Source organism: Callithrix jacchus, chromosome 6 (genome assembly GCF_049354715.1).
Source record: "Callithrix jacchus isolate 240 chromosome 6, calJac240_pri, whole genome shotgun sequence".
Taxonomy (NCBI): domain Eukaryota; kingdom Metazoa; phylum Chordata; class Mammalia; order Primates; family Cebidae; genus Callithrix; species Callithrix jacchus.
In genome coordinates, this window is record NC_133507.1 from 95,651,672 (window position 1) to 95,669,524 (window position 17,853).

At 42.3% G+C, this 17,853-nt stretch overlaps 1 protein-coding gene across 5 annotated transcripts in view; it reads left to right on the forward strand.

Annotated features, from left to right (window-relative positions):
• Positions 1-17,295, forward strand: part of MAP3K19 (mitogen-activated protein kinase kinase kinase 19) — an 84,802-nt gene extending 67,507 nt beyond the window's left edge. For 4 of the 5 annotated variants that reach the window (XR_013518971.1, XM_035305055.3, XM_017973511.4 and 1 more), the window contains 2 exons: positions 2,695-3,392; positions 16,869-17,295. Coding sequence is in view for 4 of the 5 variants with exons in the window: in XM_035305055.3 (XP_035160946.1) it covers positions 2,695-3,392; positions 16,869-16,935 (765 nt within the window). In the remaining variant the exon portion in view is untranslated. The remainder of the gene's footprint in view (positions 1-2,694; positions 3,393-16,868) is intronic. The other variant, XM_035305057.3, reaches the window with a different exon arrangement.
• The last annotated feature ends 558 nt before the right edge of the window (positions 17,296-17,853 follow it).

Consider the following 17,853-nt stretch of genomic DNA (forward strand, 5'->3'; position numbering starts at 1 on the left):
GTGGATTTGTCCGCTGGTCGTCTGCGTAGTTGCTGACTTTTCGATTGGGTCTCTGAGTGGACACCCAGAATGTTGATGATGAAGTATTTCTGTTGCTTGGTTTTCCTTCTACCAGTCTAGCCCCTTCACTGTACGACTGCTGAGGTCCGCTCCAGACCCTGCTTGTCTGGGGTGCACCTCTAGTAGCTGTGGCACAGCGAGGGATGCTACCAGTTTCTTTTTCTGCTCTCTTTGTCCCAGGATGATGCCTGCCTAATGTCAGTCTTTTGGATATAGAGGGGTCAGGGAGCTGCTTGAGGAGACAGTTTGTACTTTATAGGGGTTTAATTGCTGAGCTGTGCACTCTGTTGTTCATTCAGGGCTCTTAGGCTGCTATGTTTGATTCTGCTGCAACAGAGCTCATTAAAAAACCCTTTTTTTTTTTTTTTTTTTCTCAAATGCTCTGTGTTGAGGGGTTTGGGCTTTATTTTTGGATGTTCGATCAGGTGTCCTGCCCAGCTAGAAGGCAGACTAGCCACTGTTTGGCTGCCGAGGCTCCGCCCTGCTGTTGTGTGATTCGCGCTGTTCCTGCCGGCTCTGCTGTGGTCTCCGCCACGCCCTGCGGCGGAGTCTCTTCGTTGTAGCGTGTTGCCTCAGCAACGGCAGGCTGCGTCAGCAGTGGGCGTGTATCTCAGTAGGGACGGGTTGCCTCGGCAACGGCTGGCTGCCTCAGCAGTGGGCGTGTATCTCAGTTGGGGCGGGTTGCCTCGGCAACGGCTGGCTGCGTCAGCAGTGGGCGTGTATCTCAGTTGGGGCGGGTTGCCTCGGTAGTGGTGGATGCCCCTCCCCCACAGAGCGTCTCGGACCGTCTGCTCGGGATAGTTTGAAATCGCGGTTTTGTTTGTCCCACTGGGTATCCCAATCCCTGCAATCCCCTGGGCTGGCCTATTGTCCAAGTCTCGTTCAGTCTCAAGTCCAGCTCTCTCAAGTCTCAGGTTGCCGGTTCAACAGGGCACCCGGACAAGCGCGCCCTGCGGGGATTGCTGGGTAGGGCCGGCCGCCGCCGCCCTGGCTGCCGGCTTCGCCAGGCAGACCTACTGCCTGGCGTCCCATGTCTTTTTTATACTTGGGAGTTTCCCCGTTCTGTGGGCAACAAAGATCAGTCTGGAAATCCGCTCTGACTCACCGTTTGCAGATACAACGAGAAGAGCTCCAATCCTGGGTTGTTCTCACAGCGCCATCTTGAGTCCTCCGTGAGGGGCCTTTCCAAACCACCATCTCATGTGGTCATCATAGAAATCTGTGAGGCAGGCCGGGCACGGTGGCTCACGCCTATAATCTCAGCACTTTGGGAGGCCGAGGCGGGTGGATCATGAGGTCAAGAGATCAAGACCATCCTGGTCAACAAGGTGAAACCCCGTCTCTGCTATAAATACAAAAACTAGCTGGGCATGGTGGTGTGCACTTGTAGTCCCAGCTACTTGGAAGGCTGAGGCAGGAGAATTGCTTGAATCCAGAAGGCGGAGGTTGCAGTGAGCTGAGATCGTGCCATTGCACTCCAGTCTGGGTAACAACAGTGAAACTCCGTCTCAAAAAAGAAAAGAAAAGAAAAGAAAAGAAATCTGTGAGGCAGGCCGGGCACAGTGGCTCACACCTGTAATCCCAGCACTTTGGTAGGCCAAGGCACCTGGATCACTTGAGGTCAGGAGTTCAAGACCAGCCTAGCCACATGATGAAACCCCGTCTCTACTAAAAATACAAAAATTAGCCAGGTGTGGTGGCACACGCCTGTAATCCCAGCTATTCAAGAGTCTGCAGCATGAGAATTGCTTGAACTTGGGAGGCAGAAGTTGCAGTCAGCCCAGATCACACCACTGCACTCCAGCCTGTCTCAAAAAAAAAAAAAAAAAAAATCTATGAGGCAGCCTGGGCAACATAGCAAGACCTTACTAAAAATTTAAAAATTAGCCTAGTATGGTGGCACATGCCTGTAGTCCCAGCTACTTGGGACACTGAGGCAAGAGAATTGTCTGATCCCAAGAGTTCAAGGCTATAGTGATATATGATTGGGGCCACTGCATTCCAGCTTGGGTGACAGAGAGAGACCTTGTCTCCAAAAAAAAGTAAAAGACAAAGAAAAAAAGGCCAGACACGGTGGCAATACAAAAAGTATACACACACACACACACAAAATTAGCCAAGTGTGGTGTGATCATAGCCAAGCTATGATCCTAGCTATTCAGGAGGCTAAGGCAGGAGGATTGCTTGAGCTAGGAGATTGAAGCTGCAGTGAGCTGTGATTATGCCAGTGCATGCCAGCCTGGGCAACAGAGTAAGACCCTGTCTAAAAAGAAAAAAGAAAGAAATCTGTGAGTTAGGTATTGTTACCTCAGCTTTACAGATGAGAAAAACTGAAGTCAAAAGATTACACATTTATCCCAAGTTATGCAGCTGGGAAAAGATGAAGCCAAGATTCTAGCCAATCCAAGCCACTTGATTTTAAGTCAATATGACATCCATTTACCATGTTTCTCATACCCATCTTGGCTCCACTGAAACATTGAATTTGCTTAAATACTTTGCATTAGGAAGGGAGGTAACAACTTAGAGAAAGACAAGGGTTTAGGAAAAGAAGGGAAAGTCAAGTGTCACATGAGACATTCTGTGAATAAGTTATGTCATTAATTTAATAACAAGATATCGGTTTGCTTTTAGGTATACTGTGGTCTCACTAGCCAAGGACAGCTAATAGCTGTAAAACAGGTGGCTTTGGATACCTCAGATAAATTAGCTACTGAAAAGGAATACCGGAAACTACAGGAAGAACTAGATTTGCTCAAAGCACTGAAACACATCAACATTGTGGCCTATTTGGGGACATGCTTGCAAGAGAATACTGTGAGCATTTTCATGGAGTTTGTTCCTGGCGGCTCAATCTCTAGTATTATAAACCGTTTTGGGCCATTGTCTGAGATGGTGTTCTGTAAATATACAAAACAAATTCTGCAAGGTGTTGCTTATCTCCATGAGAACTGTGTGGTACATCGTGATATCAAAGGAAATAATGTTATGCTCATGCCAACTGGAATAATAAAGCTGATTGACTTTGGCTGCGCCAAGCATTTGGCCTGGGCAGGTTTAAATGGCACCCACAGTGACATGCTTAAGTCCATGCATGGGACTCCATATTGGATGGCCCCAGAAGTCATCAATGAATCTGGCTATGGAAGGAAATCAGATATCTGGAGCATTGGTTGTACTGTGTTTGAGATGGCTACAGGGAAGCCTCCACTGGCTTCCATGGACAGGATGGCCGCCATGTTTTACATCGGAGCACACCGAGGGCTCATGCCTTCTTTACCAGACCACTTCTCAGAAAACGCAGCAGACTTTGTGCGCATGTGTCTGACCAGGTAAGAAACTAAAAACAAGAAGAGGTGGATATACTCCCAGAGATTCCACGTGGCTGACATTTCCCTGAAAGTTATGGCCCATTAAAAGCTCTGTTTTGGGGATGAAATCAAGTAGAGAGTGATTTTGTGCTGCAAGTCATCATAATTAGTCATATTGGGTAACTGTGTTCATTGTTGTATCAGGGTATAGGAAGCAATGCTTCAAGTAGAAAGTGCCTCCATTAAATGTCTTCTCAAGTTCTATCAATACTTGCCGAAAGCAATGGGTTTGCAAAGTTTGTTAAAGATGTACTTATTTACCAATAAGACATCTTCCTAGAAACTGGCTAGGGTGAAATGACATCTCCTTGAATTTAAAGTGAGGGGAAACATTTTGAGCCAATGAAATGAATGTCTAATTGGAGATTTCAAGCATCAAGTGGGGGAGTGTTTGGTGAATCAGAAGAGCCTTAGAAAACTCCCTGTATTCCCCTTCCTTATCTTTTCTCATATCTATGAAATTAAATTCTGGGCCAAATGTTAGAATTGTAACTGTAATGTAATGTAATGGAGATTAGTGCTGTGCTTTTCAAATTTTTAGCCAGGTACTCTCTGCTCCTATGAAATCTTAAAGAATAAAATAAAAGCAGAGATGGCTCTAGTTAACATGTATACGAATGGGGTGGGGAAGAGTTAAGGAGTAGGGCTGCGGGTGCTGGAGCCCACTCTAAGCTACCGCACCAGGAGCCCCAAACCTACCTACCTGGCGAGGCTCAACATTTAGTTGGAGGACAAGAAAGACCTGAGACTCAAAGTCAATTTCCTGTCTTTCAAGGAAGTGTGCCTTCTTATCCCTAGATGAAATGCTCCAGTGTCCCATCTTTCAGCAAGCACACATGGCAACCCCCAACTCCCAGGGGGTTCATTTTGCCTTTCTGAATGAATCTTAGAATCTGCAGGTCACCCTCTCTGCCAATGAATGTGCCTCTCTTTCAGGCTCTGTCTCTTTCTCCCAGCACATGTGTATCAGCCTGTCCTGGCTGATTTCAGGATGATCACATGGGCCAGGGCAGGAATGCCAGTCCAGGGCTACAGTTCTGGGCATTGCTAGATGCAGAGATACCTTAGGTTTCCCAGCGTGGATTTCGTGGACAGACCCTCCAGTCGCTGAGCTGCCCATCCTCTCCAAAAAAAAAACAAACAAACTGACAAAAGGGGCATAAATGTGTTGGAATATCATATAGCTCAGTACTACTTTTAGAGATTGGTGTTAACTCTTAAAACTATTGTAGTTGCTTTGTTCTGAATTTAATAATTACCTATATTATTGACTCACAGCTAGAAATCAATTGTTACTCTGATTTTCTTTCAAGTTGTGATTAAACACACACACACACACACACACCACATGATTAAAGAGAAAGGGTGGAATCTTTTATGGCTCTCCTTTTGAACCACTGCTTCATAAACTAAGCAATATACAATTCACACCACTAACAATAAATTAACAGGGTTAATGTGAAGGTTAAGTGAAACAGTGCACGTAAATTGCTTAGCAGTGTGTAGGGCACAAAATTAGGAGTTTACAGTTAATAATCATTAGGAAGAATATTAACATACCTTACCTAATAAGAGTCATATTTGAGTATATAATTACCTCCTAAAATTCTATGGTGAAGACCCTGAGGACCCTAGCATCTCACCTGGTATCAATACTCCTTGGAGATATGGATAACCAGAAAATAAAGGGCAAGGCACTTTTAAAGATTCAGAAATAGAGGTCATCAGGCACAGACTAGGAAAAGTCTAAATAAAACAGGAATGAACTTGGGGGAGCTGAGACAAATAAGCATGGAGGGGGTACTTCTGTGGACAGGCTAAGTTCTGGGAAGTCAGGCCAAGGAGTTTAGCTTCGTTGCAATAGGCAGCAAGGAGCAGGGGGCTGCAAAGATTTTTGGGTAGAGAAGGCCATTAAGAAAAGGGTCTTTGGGAAGGCAGGTCAGATGGCAATGTATCAAAGGGCCTGGAATGGTTGCTGCTTGAGATTAGAAAGTTCTGCAGAAATCTGGAGCTTGGATGCTGATGGTGGTAGAAGCAGTGAGATTGTAAAGGATTCCAGAAAATTTCAGAGAAAGGTGAGTCAAGACTTGGTAATGGGCCAGGATGATCGGATTTCATAGTTTTGAGTCTGGATAATGGGAGAAATCACAGTTAAGAGAGAACAGGGAAGGTAGCTAAACCCTCCTCGTCCCATGTAAGGAGTCATTTGAAGCTATGGAATTGGAGCTCAGAAAAGCAATTAAGATTAGAAGTACACGTTTAAAAAATATTATAACAGTCAGGTGTGGTGGCTCATGCCTGTAATCCCAGCACTCGTAAGGCTGAAGTGAACGGATTGCTTGAGTCCTGGAATTTGAGACGGAGACCACCCTGGACCACATGGCAAAACCCCATCTCTACAAAAAATACAAAAATTACCCAGGCATGGTGGTGCATGCCTGTAGTCCCAGCTACTCAGGAGGCTGGGGTGAGAGGATGAGAGGATTACTTGACCCCGGAAGTTGAGGCTGCAGTGGGCCAAGATGGCGCCATTGTACTCCAGCCTGAGGGACACAGCGAGACCCTGTCTCCAAAAAAAAGTCATTATAAGGTTGATGGTTACAGTCATAAAAAAATTATAGGGCTAAGGAAAATAATTTTGAAAATGCTTACAATGAATGCTAACAGAAAAATGTGCCTGGCGTGGTGGCTCACATCTGTAATCCCAGCACTCTGGGAGGCCGAGGTGGGTGGATCACCTGAGGTCAGGAGTTTGAGACTAGCCTGACCAACATGGAGAAACCCCATCTCTACAACAAAAATTAGCCAGGTATGGTGGCACATGCCTGTAATCTCAGCTACTCGGAAGCAGAAGAATCGCTTGAACCTGGGAGGCAGAGGTTGCAGTGAGCCAAGATTGTGCCATTGCACTCCAGCCTGGGCAATAAGAGTGAAACTCTGTCTCAAAAAAAAAATAAACAAAAGAAAAGGAAGCTAACAGAAATTCATGGCATCAAGTCTAGCACATAACTGGAGAAGGGAAGGGAAAAAGGGAGGTAGGGAAGGAGGAAGGGAGGGGAGTTGCCCCAAGGTATAAGAAGAAACAAGGGGACAGTTTCCCATAAATCTAAGCAGAGAGAGTTTCAGGTAGGAGGGAGTAGTGAATATTTCAAGTGCTACAGAAATGACAAAAAGGATGAGCTCATTAAATTTGGTTAATTTCAAGAGAGGGCAATTTCTATAGAGGAATGGGCCAAATGGTTAAGAATACTGAGCTTAGTCCCGTTAGCGACATTTGGCAGCAATTTTTAAAATGGGATGGGGCTGGGCGCGGTGGCTCAGGCCTGTAATCCCAGCACTTTGGGAGGCCGAGACGGGTGGATCATGAGGTCGAGAGATGGAGACCATCCTGGTCAAACAAGGTGAAACCCCGTCTCTACTAAAAACACAAAAAATTAGCTGGGCACGGTGGTGCGTGCCTGTAATCCCAGCTACTCGGGAGGCTGAGGCAGGAGAATTGCCTGAACCCAGGAGGCGGAGGTTGCGGTGAGCCAAGATCGCGCCATTGCACTCCAGCCTGGGTAACAAGAGCGAAACTCCGTCTCAAAAAAAAAAAAAAAAAAAGGGATAGGCCAGGCATAGTGGCCCGCTCTTGTAATCCCAGCACTTTCGGAGGCTGAGGAGGATAACATTGAGCTCAGTAGTTTAAGATCAGCCTGGGCAACAAACATTTTGTAGAGTCTTTGTCTCTACAAAAAATTTAAAAATTAGTAAGGCATGGTGGCGTACGCCTGTAGTCCCAGCTACTCAGAAGGCTGAGGGGGAGGATTACTGAAGCCTAGGAAGTTGAGACCACAGTGAGCCATGACTATAGCACTGCACTCTAGCCTGGGCAACAGAATGAGATCCTGTCTCAAAAAAAAAAAAAAAAGTTGGGGGGTACGATAGTGGTAGCTAGAAATGGTATCCAGTTCAAGGACAGAATTTTTTTTTAAGGGAGAGATTTATGCATATTTTGAAAGCAGGAGAAAGGGCCTCCAGATGGTGAAATAAATTTTTTTTTTGAGCTGGAATCTTGCTCTGTCGCCCAGGCTGGAGTGCAGTGGCACGATCTCAGCTCACTGCAACCTCTGTCTCTCGGATTCAAGCAATTCTCCTGCCTCAGCCTCCTGAATAGTTGGGATTACAGGCACCTGCCACCGCTCCTGCCTGATTCTGTTGTATTTTTTAGTAGAGACAGGGTTTCACCATGTTGGCCAGGCTGGTCTCCAACTCTGGACTTCGTGATTTGCCCATCTCAGCCTCCCAAAGTGCTGGGATTACAGGTGTGAGTCACCGCACCCTGCGGATTTTTGTTTTTGTTTTTACTTTTGAAATGACACAAAATATAATACTTTAACAAAAAATAAAATACTTTTAAAAGTATTTATTTTCCATTTTCACCTGGAAAATGATCTGGTGGCCCTTTTGCTTTCAAAATTATCAAAAAAGGAGGGACTTGCTTCCTTCACAAAGACCTAAAATGGCAAGTAGATAACCACATTTCAAATATAGCATCTAAGAGAGAACACTAGATATCAACAGAGAAGTGACAGGAAACACCTGAGACATGGAAGAAAAGGGAAGCAAGGCAGCCAGTTTTGTTGAGATTGGCCGAGAGGCCAGAGAGGCTCCCCAGTGTGGGGAAACGGTGAGAGATCCCCAGTGGTCCACATTCTCACAGTGAACTCCTGCAGTCCTAGCCATGGGAGAACCCTTTAGTCCTTGCAGACACTGAGACAAGAATGTGGAGCTGCCTGGAAACCGTGCATTGCTCCAGAGAGGGAGCTCAAACCAGGTCCCACACATCCTGAGTCCTAAGCAGCTAACGCCTGACACCATTTTGAGAGTCCAGCCCACACCAGACTCTATCCTGCCCTGGGGCTCAACAGTCCCTGAAACTCCACATCCCCGGAACCCGACTTACATCTTCTTCTGTTTACTTGGAGGGCTGCAGCACTGTGATGCCAGTTGCACCCAGTGGAGTGGCCAGATCCCCAGCATTGTAGCACACAAGGTGTCCTGCACCCCAGAAACAACAGTGCAATGCACCAGGGAAGTTGCTCCTGGGACGAAGGAAGGCAAAGCATGTGATCCCAGAGCCCAAGAACTGCCTACCCTAGGTGGCTATAACAGACAGCAATCCCAGCCTTTCTAGCAGCAGGGCTGCCGCACACATGCTCCGAGAACAGGCTCTGCTGCTGTCCACTGCAGCCTCTACTTAGGCTGAAGTGTGTGCCACTGGCAGTGACCCTACCTGCTTCAGCAACAGGGTTGAAGCACATTTGCATGTTTCTTGAGGACTGGCTTTCCTGGCTACAGCTGCTGCCACCACCAGAAACCAAACCATGAGCTCCCTGAAACCTGAGAGCCACCTGCCTGAAGCTGCTCCCACTGACAGCAGCCCTGCTCCCACCGGTAGCAGGGCTATAGCACACTTTCATGTGCCCTAAGGACAGGCTCCCCTTGCCCACCACCACCGTAGCTACAGCCACCCAATCATCATGCTAGGCCCCTGGGGATCACCCCACCCTGCCCACCACTGCTAATACCTGAGTGTACCACTAGAGGGCTTGAGGAAAGGCTAACCAAGCCTGTCACAGCACCCTCACTGGTGTCTGAGCACACTACTGCCTGTGGCCTGGGGATTCTCTGCTCTATCACTGCTGATATCTGTACATTCCTCTTGAGGGCTTGAGGACTGGCCCATCCAGCCCATTGCAGCTACTACTAACACCAGTGTCTGCTGCTAGGGAGCCCACATGTTATTATCCCACTACCACTATTGCCATTGCCCATGCCATGCATGCTCCCCAGAAGTCTAAGGACCTATCCACCCCCCAGCCCACCACTGCCACTGCCAGGACCTGAGCAAGGCTTGAAGGCCCAAGAATTGGCCCATTTGGACCCACTAAGACTAGTGCCCATGTATGCTACCCAGGGGCCCAAGGAGAGGCATGTTTGACACACCACTGCTACCACCAGGCTAGAGGACTGGCCCACCTGGCATGCCAGTCTCCAGCAAAACCTCACTACAGATTCCACTAACAATCATAGACTAGGCCACTGAGGAAATTACAGACAGCACTGACACTGTTTACAGCTGAAGAAATCATACTAAGACCACACTACTGCATACACCCAGAATCAAAGCCAAAGCATCCTATCCAATCAACACCATAGATGCATCTTCAAGAAAAAGTCTTCCCCTATGAAAGCCAATCCAAAAAATTAAAAGAAGTGAGTGTTAGACCACATGTGCAAATTCATTCAAGAGCTTCAACAATAGACTACATCAAGCAGGAGAAAGAATCTCAGAACTTGAATACAGATCTTTAGAAATAATCCATTTAGACAAAAATAAAGAAAAGAAAAGTGAACCAAGCCTACATGACGTGGAAAACTATAAATGGACCAAATATACAATTTTGGTTGTTCCAGAAGGTGAAGAGAATACCAACAGTATAGAAGATCTACTTAAATAATAGGCTGGGTGCAATGGCTCATGCCTGTAATCCCAGCACTTTGGAAGGCCAAGGTGGGTGAATCACATGAGGTCAGGAGTTCAAGACCAGCCTGGCCAACATAGTGAAATTCCATCTCTACATATATATATATATATATACATATATATATATATATATATAATTTTTAAAAATAATAAAATAAAGAAATAATAGCTGAAACCTTCCCAGGTCTAGCAAGAGATTTAGACATTCAGATATGTACATTACAGTCAAACTGTCAAAAGTCAAAGACAAAGAGAAAATTCTAAAAACAACAAAAGAAAAGCATCTAATAATGTGTAAAAGAACCCCCATCAGACTAACAGTGGATTTATCAGCAGAAACCTTACAGGCCAGGAGAGAATGGAAGAATGGGATGCTATATTAAAAGTTTTGAAAGGGATAAAAACAAAGCTGTCAGCCAAAAATACTATACCCAGCAAAGTTATCTTTCAAAAATGAAGAAGAAAGTCTTTCACAGACATGTAAAAACTGAGAGACTTCATCACTGTTAGTGGCCCTACAAGAAATGCTTAAGAGAGTCCTACACCTGGAAGTGAAAGGTCATATCTATCATGAAAACATATGAAAGTGTAAAACTCACTGGCTCACTGGTAGAGCAAACCACACAAAAGAGGCAGAGAAAGGACTTAAATGTTAACACTACAGAAAACCAGCAAACCGCAATGATAACAAGAGAGAAAGAAACAAACAAACAAAAACAACCAGAAACAATTTACAAAATGACGGGAATAAGTCATCACATATCAGTAAGAACCTTGAACATAAATGGATTAAAATTTCCAATTAAAATGGCTGAGCCGATTTTTTTAAAAACCCAAAAATATGCTGCCTTCAAGAAACTCGCTTTACTTGTAAAGACACACATAGACTGAAAGTGAAAGGATGGAAAAAGATCATTCATGCAACTAGAAACCAATAGAGAGCACGAGTAGCTATATTCATATCAGATAAAACACACTTCATGTCAAAAACCATAGAAAGAGACAAAGTCACTATATAATGATAAAGAGATAAATTCACCCAGAGGATGTAACACTTCTAAGTATGTATGTACCATACATCAGATAACCCAGGTATATACAGCAGATATTACTAGGTCTAAAGAGAGAGATAGACTGTAATGCAATCATAGATAGGGACTTCAACACCCCACTCTCAACATTGAAGAGATTGTCTAGACAAAAAAACCAACAGAGAAACACTAGATTTAAACTGCACATTAAACCAAGCAGACACAGCAGATACCTACAGAATGTTTTACCCAACAACTGCAGAATAAATGTTCCCATTAACACATGGGGCATTTTCCAGGATAGGCCATATATTAGGCTGTCAAACAAGTTTCAACAATTTTTTAAAAATCAAAATCATACCAAGTATTTTTTCAGCCACAATGGAATAAAACTAGAAATCAATAACAAGAGGAACTTTGGAAACTGTACAAATACATGGAAACTAAACAACATATTACTGAATGGCCATCAGGTCAAGGAAGAAATGAAGAAGAAAAATTTAAAATTTCTCAAAACAAAGGAAAATCAGAACATAACATACCAAAATTGATGTGACATAGCAAAGTAATGCTTAGAGGGAAGTTTACAGCAATAAAAGCCTACATCAAAAATGTATGAAATTGGCTTGACATGGTATGGTGTCTCACACTTGTAATTCCTATACTGTAGGAGGCCAAGGTGAGAGGATCACTTGAACCCAAGGGTTCAAGACCATCATGAGCAGCAAAGTGAGACCTTGTCTTAAAAAAAAATTAGCCTGGTTACTTGGGAGGCTGAGGTGGGAGGACTGCTTGAACCCAAGTGTTCAAGGCTGTAGTGAGCCCTGATCACACCACTGCATTGCAGCTGGGGTGACAGAGCAAGGCCCTGTCTTTAAAAAGAGTATAAAAATGTAAATAAATAATCAAGGAAATAGAAGAAAAAGTGAACAAACCAAACCCCAAATTAGTAGAATAAAAGAAATAAAGATCAGATCATGTTAAGTGAAATAAACCAGGCTTAGAAAGACAAACATTGCATGTCCTCACTTATGTGTGGGATTTAAAAATGAAAACAATAAATTCATGAATATAGAGTAGAAGGATGATTACCAGAGGCTGGGAATGACAGTAGGAGGGTAGGGGTGGAGCAGGTAGGGAAGGAATAAAAAAAAAATAGTTTTAATGACTAAGACTTACTATTTCATAGCACATCAGGGAGACAATAGTCATTAATAACTTAATTGTACAGTTTAAAATAACTAAAATAGTGTAATTGGATTGTTCATAACACAAAGGATTAGTGCTTGAGAGAATGGATGCCCCATTTTCCATGGTGTGATTATTTGATAGGATGCCTGTATCAAAACCTCACGTGCCCCATAAATATATACACTTACTATGTACCCACAAAAAATAAAAATAAAATTTAAAAAATTAATAGAAAAATAATAAAGATCAGAGTAGTACTAAATGAAATAGAGAAAAAATATGAAGGACCAGTGAAATGAGGAGTTGGTTTAAAAAAACAAAATTAATAAACTGCTAGCCAGACTAACCAAGAAAAAAAAGAGAGATGACCCAAATAAAAATCAGAAACAAAAAAGGAGACATAACAACTCATACCACAGAAATGAAAAAAACCCATCAGAGACCATTATGAACAACTATAAGCTAACAAACTGGAAAACCGAGAGGAAATGGATAAATTCCTGGACACATACAAGATTGAATCAGGAAGAAATAGAGAACCTGAACAGACCAAGAATGAGCAATGAGATTAAATCAGTAATAAAATGTCTCCCAACAAAGAAAAGCCCAGGACTGGATGGCTTCACTGCCATATTCTATCAAACTCATAAAGAAGAACTAACACCAATTATCCTCGAACTATTTCAAAAAACTGAGAAGGAAGGAATTCTCCCTAACTAATTCTATGAAGCCAGAATTACCCTGATACCAAAACCAGACAAGGATGCAAAACACACACACACACAAAAGAAAACTCTAGGCCAATATCCTTGATGAACACAGGTACAAAATTCCTGAATAACATACTAGCAAATCTAACCCAACAGCACATCAAAAGGTTAATATGCCATAATCAAGTGAGTTTTATGCTAGTGATGCAACGATGGTTCAACACATACAAATTGATAAGCATGATATATCATATTAACAGAATGAAGGACAAAAACAATATGACCATCTCAATCAAACAGAAAAGGCATTTTCTAAAGTCCAACATTCCTTCATGATAAAAACTATCAACAAACTAGGCATAGAGAGAACATACCTCAATATAATAGACTATACATGACAAACACACAGCTAACATCATATAGAATATGGAAAAGGTGAAAGCCTTTCTTCTTAGAACTGGAACAAGACAATGATGCCCACTTTCACCACTTCTATTCAATGCAGTATTGGAAGTCCTAGCCGGAGTGACTAGGCAAGAGAACGAATAAAAGGCATTCAAACTGGAAAAGAGAAAGTCAAACTGTGCTTCTTTGAAGATAACATAATCTTATATTTAGAAAAACCTGAAGACTCCACCAAAACACTCTTAGATCAATTCAATAAAGATTAAGTAAAGTTGCAGGATACAAAATTAACAAACAAAAATCAGTAGTGTTTCTGTCTATCAACAATGAAGTAGCTGAGAAAGAAATCAAGAAGGCAATTCCATTTAAAATGGCTATAAAAATAAGATAAAATACCTGGGAATGTATGTAACCAAGGAGGTGAAAGACCTCTACAAAGAGAACTACAAAACACTGATGAAATAAACTACAAAACAGTGATGAAAAAATTGAAGACATGGTTGGGTGCAGTGGCTCACGCCTATAATCCCAGCACTTTGGGGGGGCCGAGGTGGGTGGATCACGAGGTCAAGAGGTTGAGACCATCCTGGTCAACATGGTGAAACCCCATCTCTACTAAAAATGCAAAAATTAGCTGGGCGTGGTGGCATGCGCCTGTAGTCCCAGCTGCTCAGGAGGCTGAGGCAGGAGAATTGCTTGAACCCAGGAGACGGAGATTGCAGTGAGCCAAGATTGTGCCATTGCACTCCAGCCTGGATAATAAGAGCAAAAACTCCGTCTCGAAAAAAAAAAAAAAATTGAAGACACAAACAAATGCTCATGAGTCACAAGAATTAATATTGTTAAAATGATCATACTAACCAAAGTCATCTATGGAGTCAATGCAATCTCTGTCAAAATGCCAATGTAATTTTCCACAGAAATATATAAGAAACAATTCTAAAATCTGTATGGAACCAAAAAAGGAGCTCAAGGAGCCAAGAATAGAGAATCCAGAAATAAATCCCCATATGTAAACCAACCTGTTTTTGACAAAGGGTCCAAGAACATATACTGGGGAACTGACACCCTCTTCAGTATATGGTGCTGGGAAAACAGAATATTCATAGGCAGATGATGAAGTTAGACCCCTATCTCACCATATATAAAAATCGACTCCAAATTGATTAAATACCTAAACATAAGACTCAAAACTATAAAACTACTAGAAGAAAACATAAGGGAAATACTCCAGGGCATTGGTTTGTGCAGAAGCTCTTTAATGTATAGTTCCATTTGTCTAGGTTTGGTTTTGTTGCCTGTGCCTTTAAGGTAAGGGAAACAACAGAGTGAAGAGACAACCTATTGAATGGGAGAAAATATTTGCAAAATGTTCATTCAACAAGAAAAAGGAGACACAAATAGCCGATAGGTGTATGAAGAAACGCTTAACATCACTAATCAACAAGGAAATGCAAAATAAAACCACAAGAGATACCATCTTATCCCAGTTAAAATGGCTACTATTAAAAACACACAAAAAAGCCTTCAGCCTGGAAAGCTGTCAGCCCCTGAGGCTTTCAGCTTGATAGGATGCTGGCCTTTTAAAAAAAAAAGAAAACACACAAAAAAATAATAGATGCTGGCAATAATGTATAGATAAGGGAACGCATGTACTGTTGGGTGTGAATGTAAATTAATACAGCCATTATGGAAAACAGTATGGAGACTTCTCAAAAAACTAAAAACAGAATTACCTGCTATGTGATCCAGCAATCCTCCTACTGAGTATTTATCCAAAGGAAAGAAAAATCATTACTGTATGTAAGGGATACCTGCGTCCTCATGCTTATTGCAGCTCTATTCACAATAGCAAAGGTATGGATCCACCTAAGTGTCCCTCAACAGATGAATGGATAAAGAAAATGTAGTATATATATACAACAGAATGCTACTCAGCCATTAAAAAAAAATGAAATCTTATCAATTTCAGCAACATAGATGGATCTGGAGTTCATTATCTTAAGTAAAATAAGCCAGGTCCAGCAAGACAAATGCCACAACTTTTCACTCTTATGTGGGAGCTACGAAAGTTGATCTCATGGAGGTAGAATGCTAGTGATCAGAGGCTGGGAAGGGTGTGTATGTGGTGGGGCAGAGAGGCTGAAGAGAGGTTGGTTAATGGGTATATAATTAGGTAGAAGTAATAAGTTCCAATGTTTGATAACGGAGCAGGGTGACTGTCATTAACAACAATGTATTCTGTATTTCAAATAGCTAGAAGAGAGGACTTGAAATGGTCCTGACGCATAGAAATGATAAACTCATTATTATCAATAAAAAAAGTGGTTGCACAATGTGACGGGTAGGGGAATTTACTTGTTTGTTAAAGCCTTAATAAATATTTATGCTTCTGAAAAAAAAAAATCAAAAGATAGCCAACTGAACCAAAACAATGCCTCTGGAATAGGCCATTGCAGCTAATTATTGATTATTTCATTAGCTCCTTTGTTCATTCACTGGCTCATTGACTGATACCTTTCTAAAAGCTTTTGGATTTCTTGAAGAAAAAAGCTATGCCACAATAGCACTGAACAACTGTCTCCCTTTATCTTATGTTAATCCAGGAGTACCCAAAATGGAATTATTTCAATTAATCACCAAAGCATATTTCAAAATCTATTTTTAAAAGTCTTTTCATTTCTGGATTTTAATGCTTCTAAATTTTAAAAGTAAGTGTGAATTTTGCCATATGTAAATTATACTACAAACAAATTGAACAAAAGTACAGTGGAGGCCGGGCGCGGTGGCTCACACCTGTAATCCCAGCACTTTCGGAGGCCGAGGCGGGTGGATCACAAGGTCAAGAGATCGAGACCATCCTGGTCAACATGGTGAAACCCCGTCTCTATTAAAAATACAAAAAAAAGAAAAATTAGCTGGGCATGGTGGCACGTGCCTGTAATCCCAGCTACTCAGGAGGCTGAGGCAGGAGAATTGCCTGAACCCAGGAGGCGGAGGTTGTGGTGAGCCGAGATCGCGCCATTGCACTCCTGCCTGGGTGACAAGAGCGAAACTCTGTTTCAAAAAAAAAAAAAACAAGTACAATGGAAAATGAGACCTAGTTTTCAATCACAATAGCTATCACTTTTCGAACAAGTACCATGGTATTGTTTAAAAGTTGTATATATGTTATTTAATTCTCCGAATGAGTTAGGTATTATTGTTTCCATCTTACTGATGAGGAGAGGTTTAGTCACTTACTTAAGGTTACACAGTTAAAAATTGGAGACGGGACTCAACCCAGGTCTGTTTGACTATCAGAAGTTGTATTTCCTTTTCTTTCTTCCTTTTTTTTTTTTTTTTTTAAGAGACGGGGTTTCATCATATTAGTCAGACTGGTCTTGAACTCCCGACCTCAGGTGATCCGCCCACCTCAGCCTCCCAAAGTGCTGGGATTACAGGTGTGAGCCACCGCGCCTGGCCAGAAGTTGTATTTCCATCTTTAAAAGTTTGCATCTGAGTTAAGTAGATTTCATTACCATTCTCATTACTGGATGCTACTGCTTCTAATGTGTTTTTCCCTTCTTAGGGACCAGCATGAGCGACCTTCTGCCCTCCAGCTCCTGAAGCACTCCTTCTTGGAGAGGAGCCACTGAATATACATCAGACTTTCTTCACAGTTCCACTGCAGATGTTCCCTTATTGCTTAATTGGGGGGAATGATGGCTACTGGATCTTTGTTTCCCTACTGGAAATTCAGTCTAACCCAGTTTAACCAGATCTTATGGTGTCACTAACTGAAAGTTTTAGTCATAAATTAGCCTCCTCAAGTGTTAGGCATGATTACTCACAGTATCAGAAAACATTTTCTTAATAACAACAAAACATATTTCAGTGTTTACAGTTTTGATTGTCCAGGAACTACATTCTCTGTTGCTTTGTATGATATTTCCTTTTATTTTTCACCTGTCCTGTCAATTTTAATGTTGTTAGTTTAAAATAAATTGTAAAAACAAGTTATATTTTCTTGCTTGGTGAGTAAAGACACTTACTTAACTATTCCAAAGCAGACCAGAGGAAGGCGGGAAGGTAAGTTAAAGAGATTCTAGATTCTGTTTATTTTGGCAGCAATCTTACCCTTAAAGATTCTAGGAGGCTCAAGGCCTGATAGAGGAGGTGAGGGCCTTGGCATGTCATTATCAGAGGGCTCCCGAACTCCTCAGATGGCTCCCAAAAATTGTGCTGGTTAAGATGGTATCATAAACCTTGAGCTGCTTTCCCTGTAGCTTATTTGTAGTGATTTGAATTCTTCATCTATTTGCAGAGTGAATCAGGTCATTACCACATGCAGAACCAGTTGGTAGGACAAAAGCTAGGTCTGGTACGGGAAGGATGAATCAACACACAAACTTTTCCAAAGACCTTTGCTCACTTCATCTGAATAGTTACCTCTGATGAGGTCATCCTTTAAATATTTTCAAATACTGCCAGACCTAGAACATTAGTAGACCTCACAAAAGTGAGCATGGATGAGATAATAATATTACAAGCCATTTTAAGTTGGTGGATTAAGC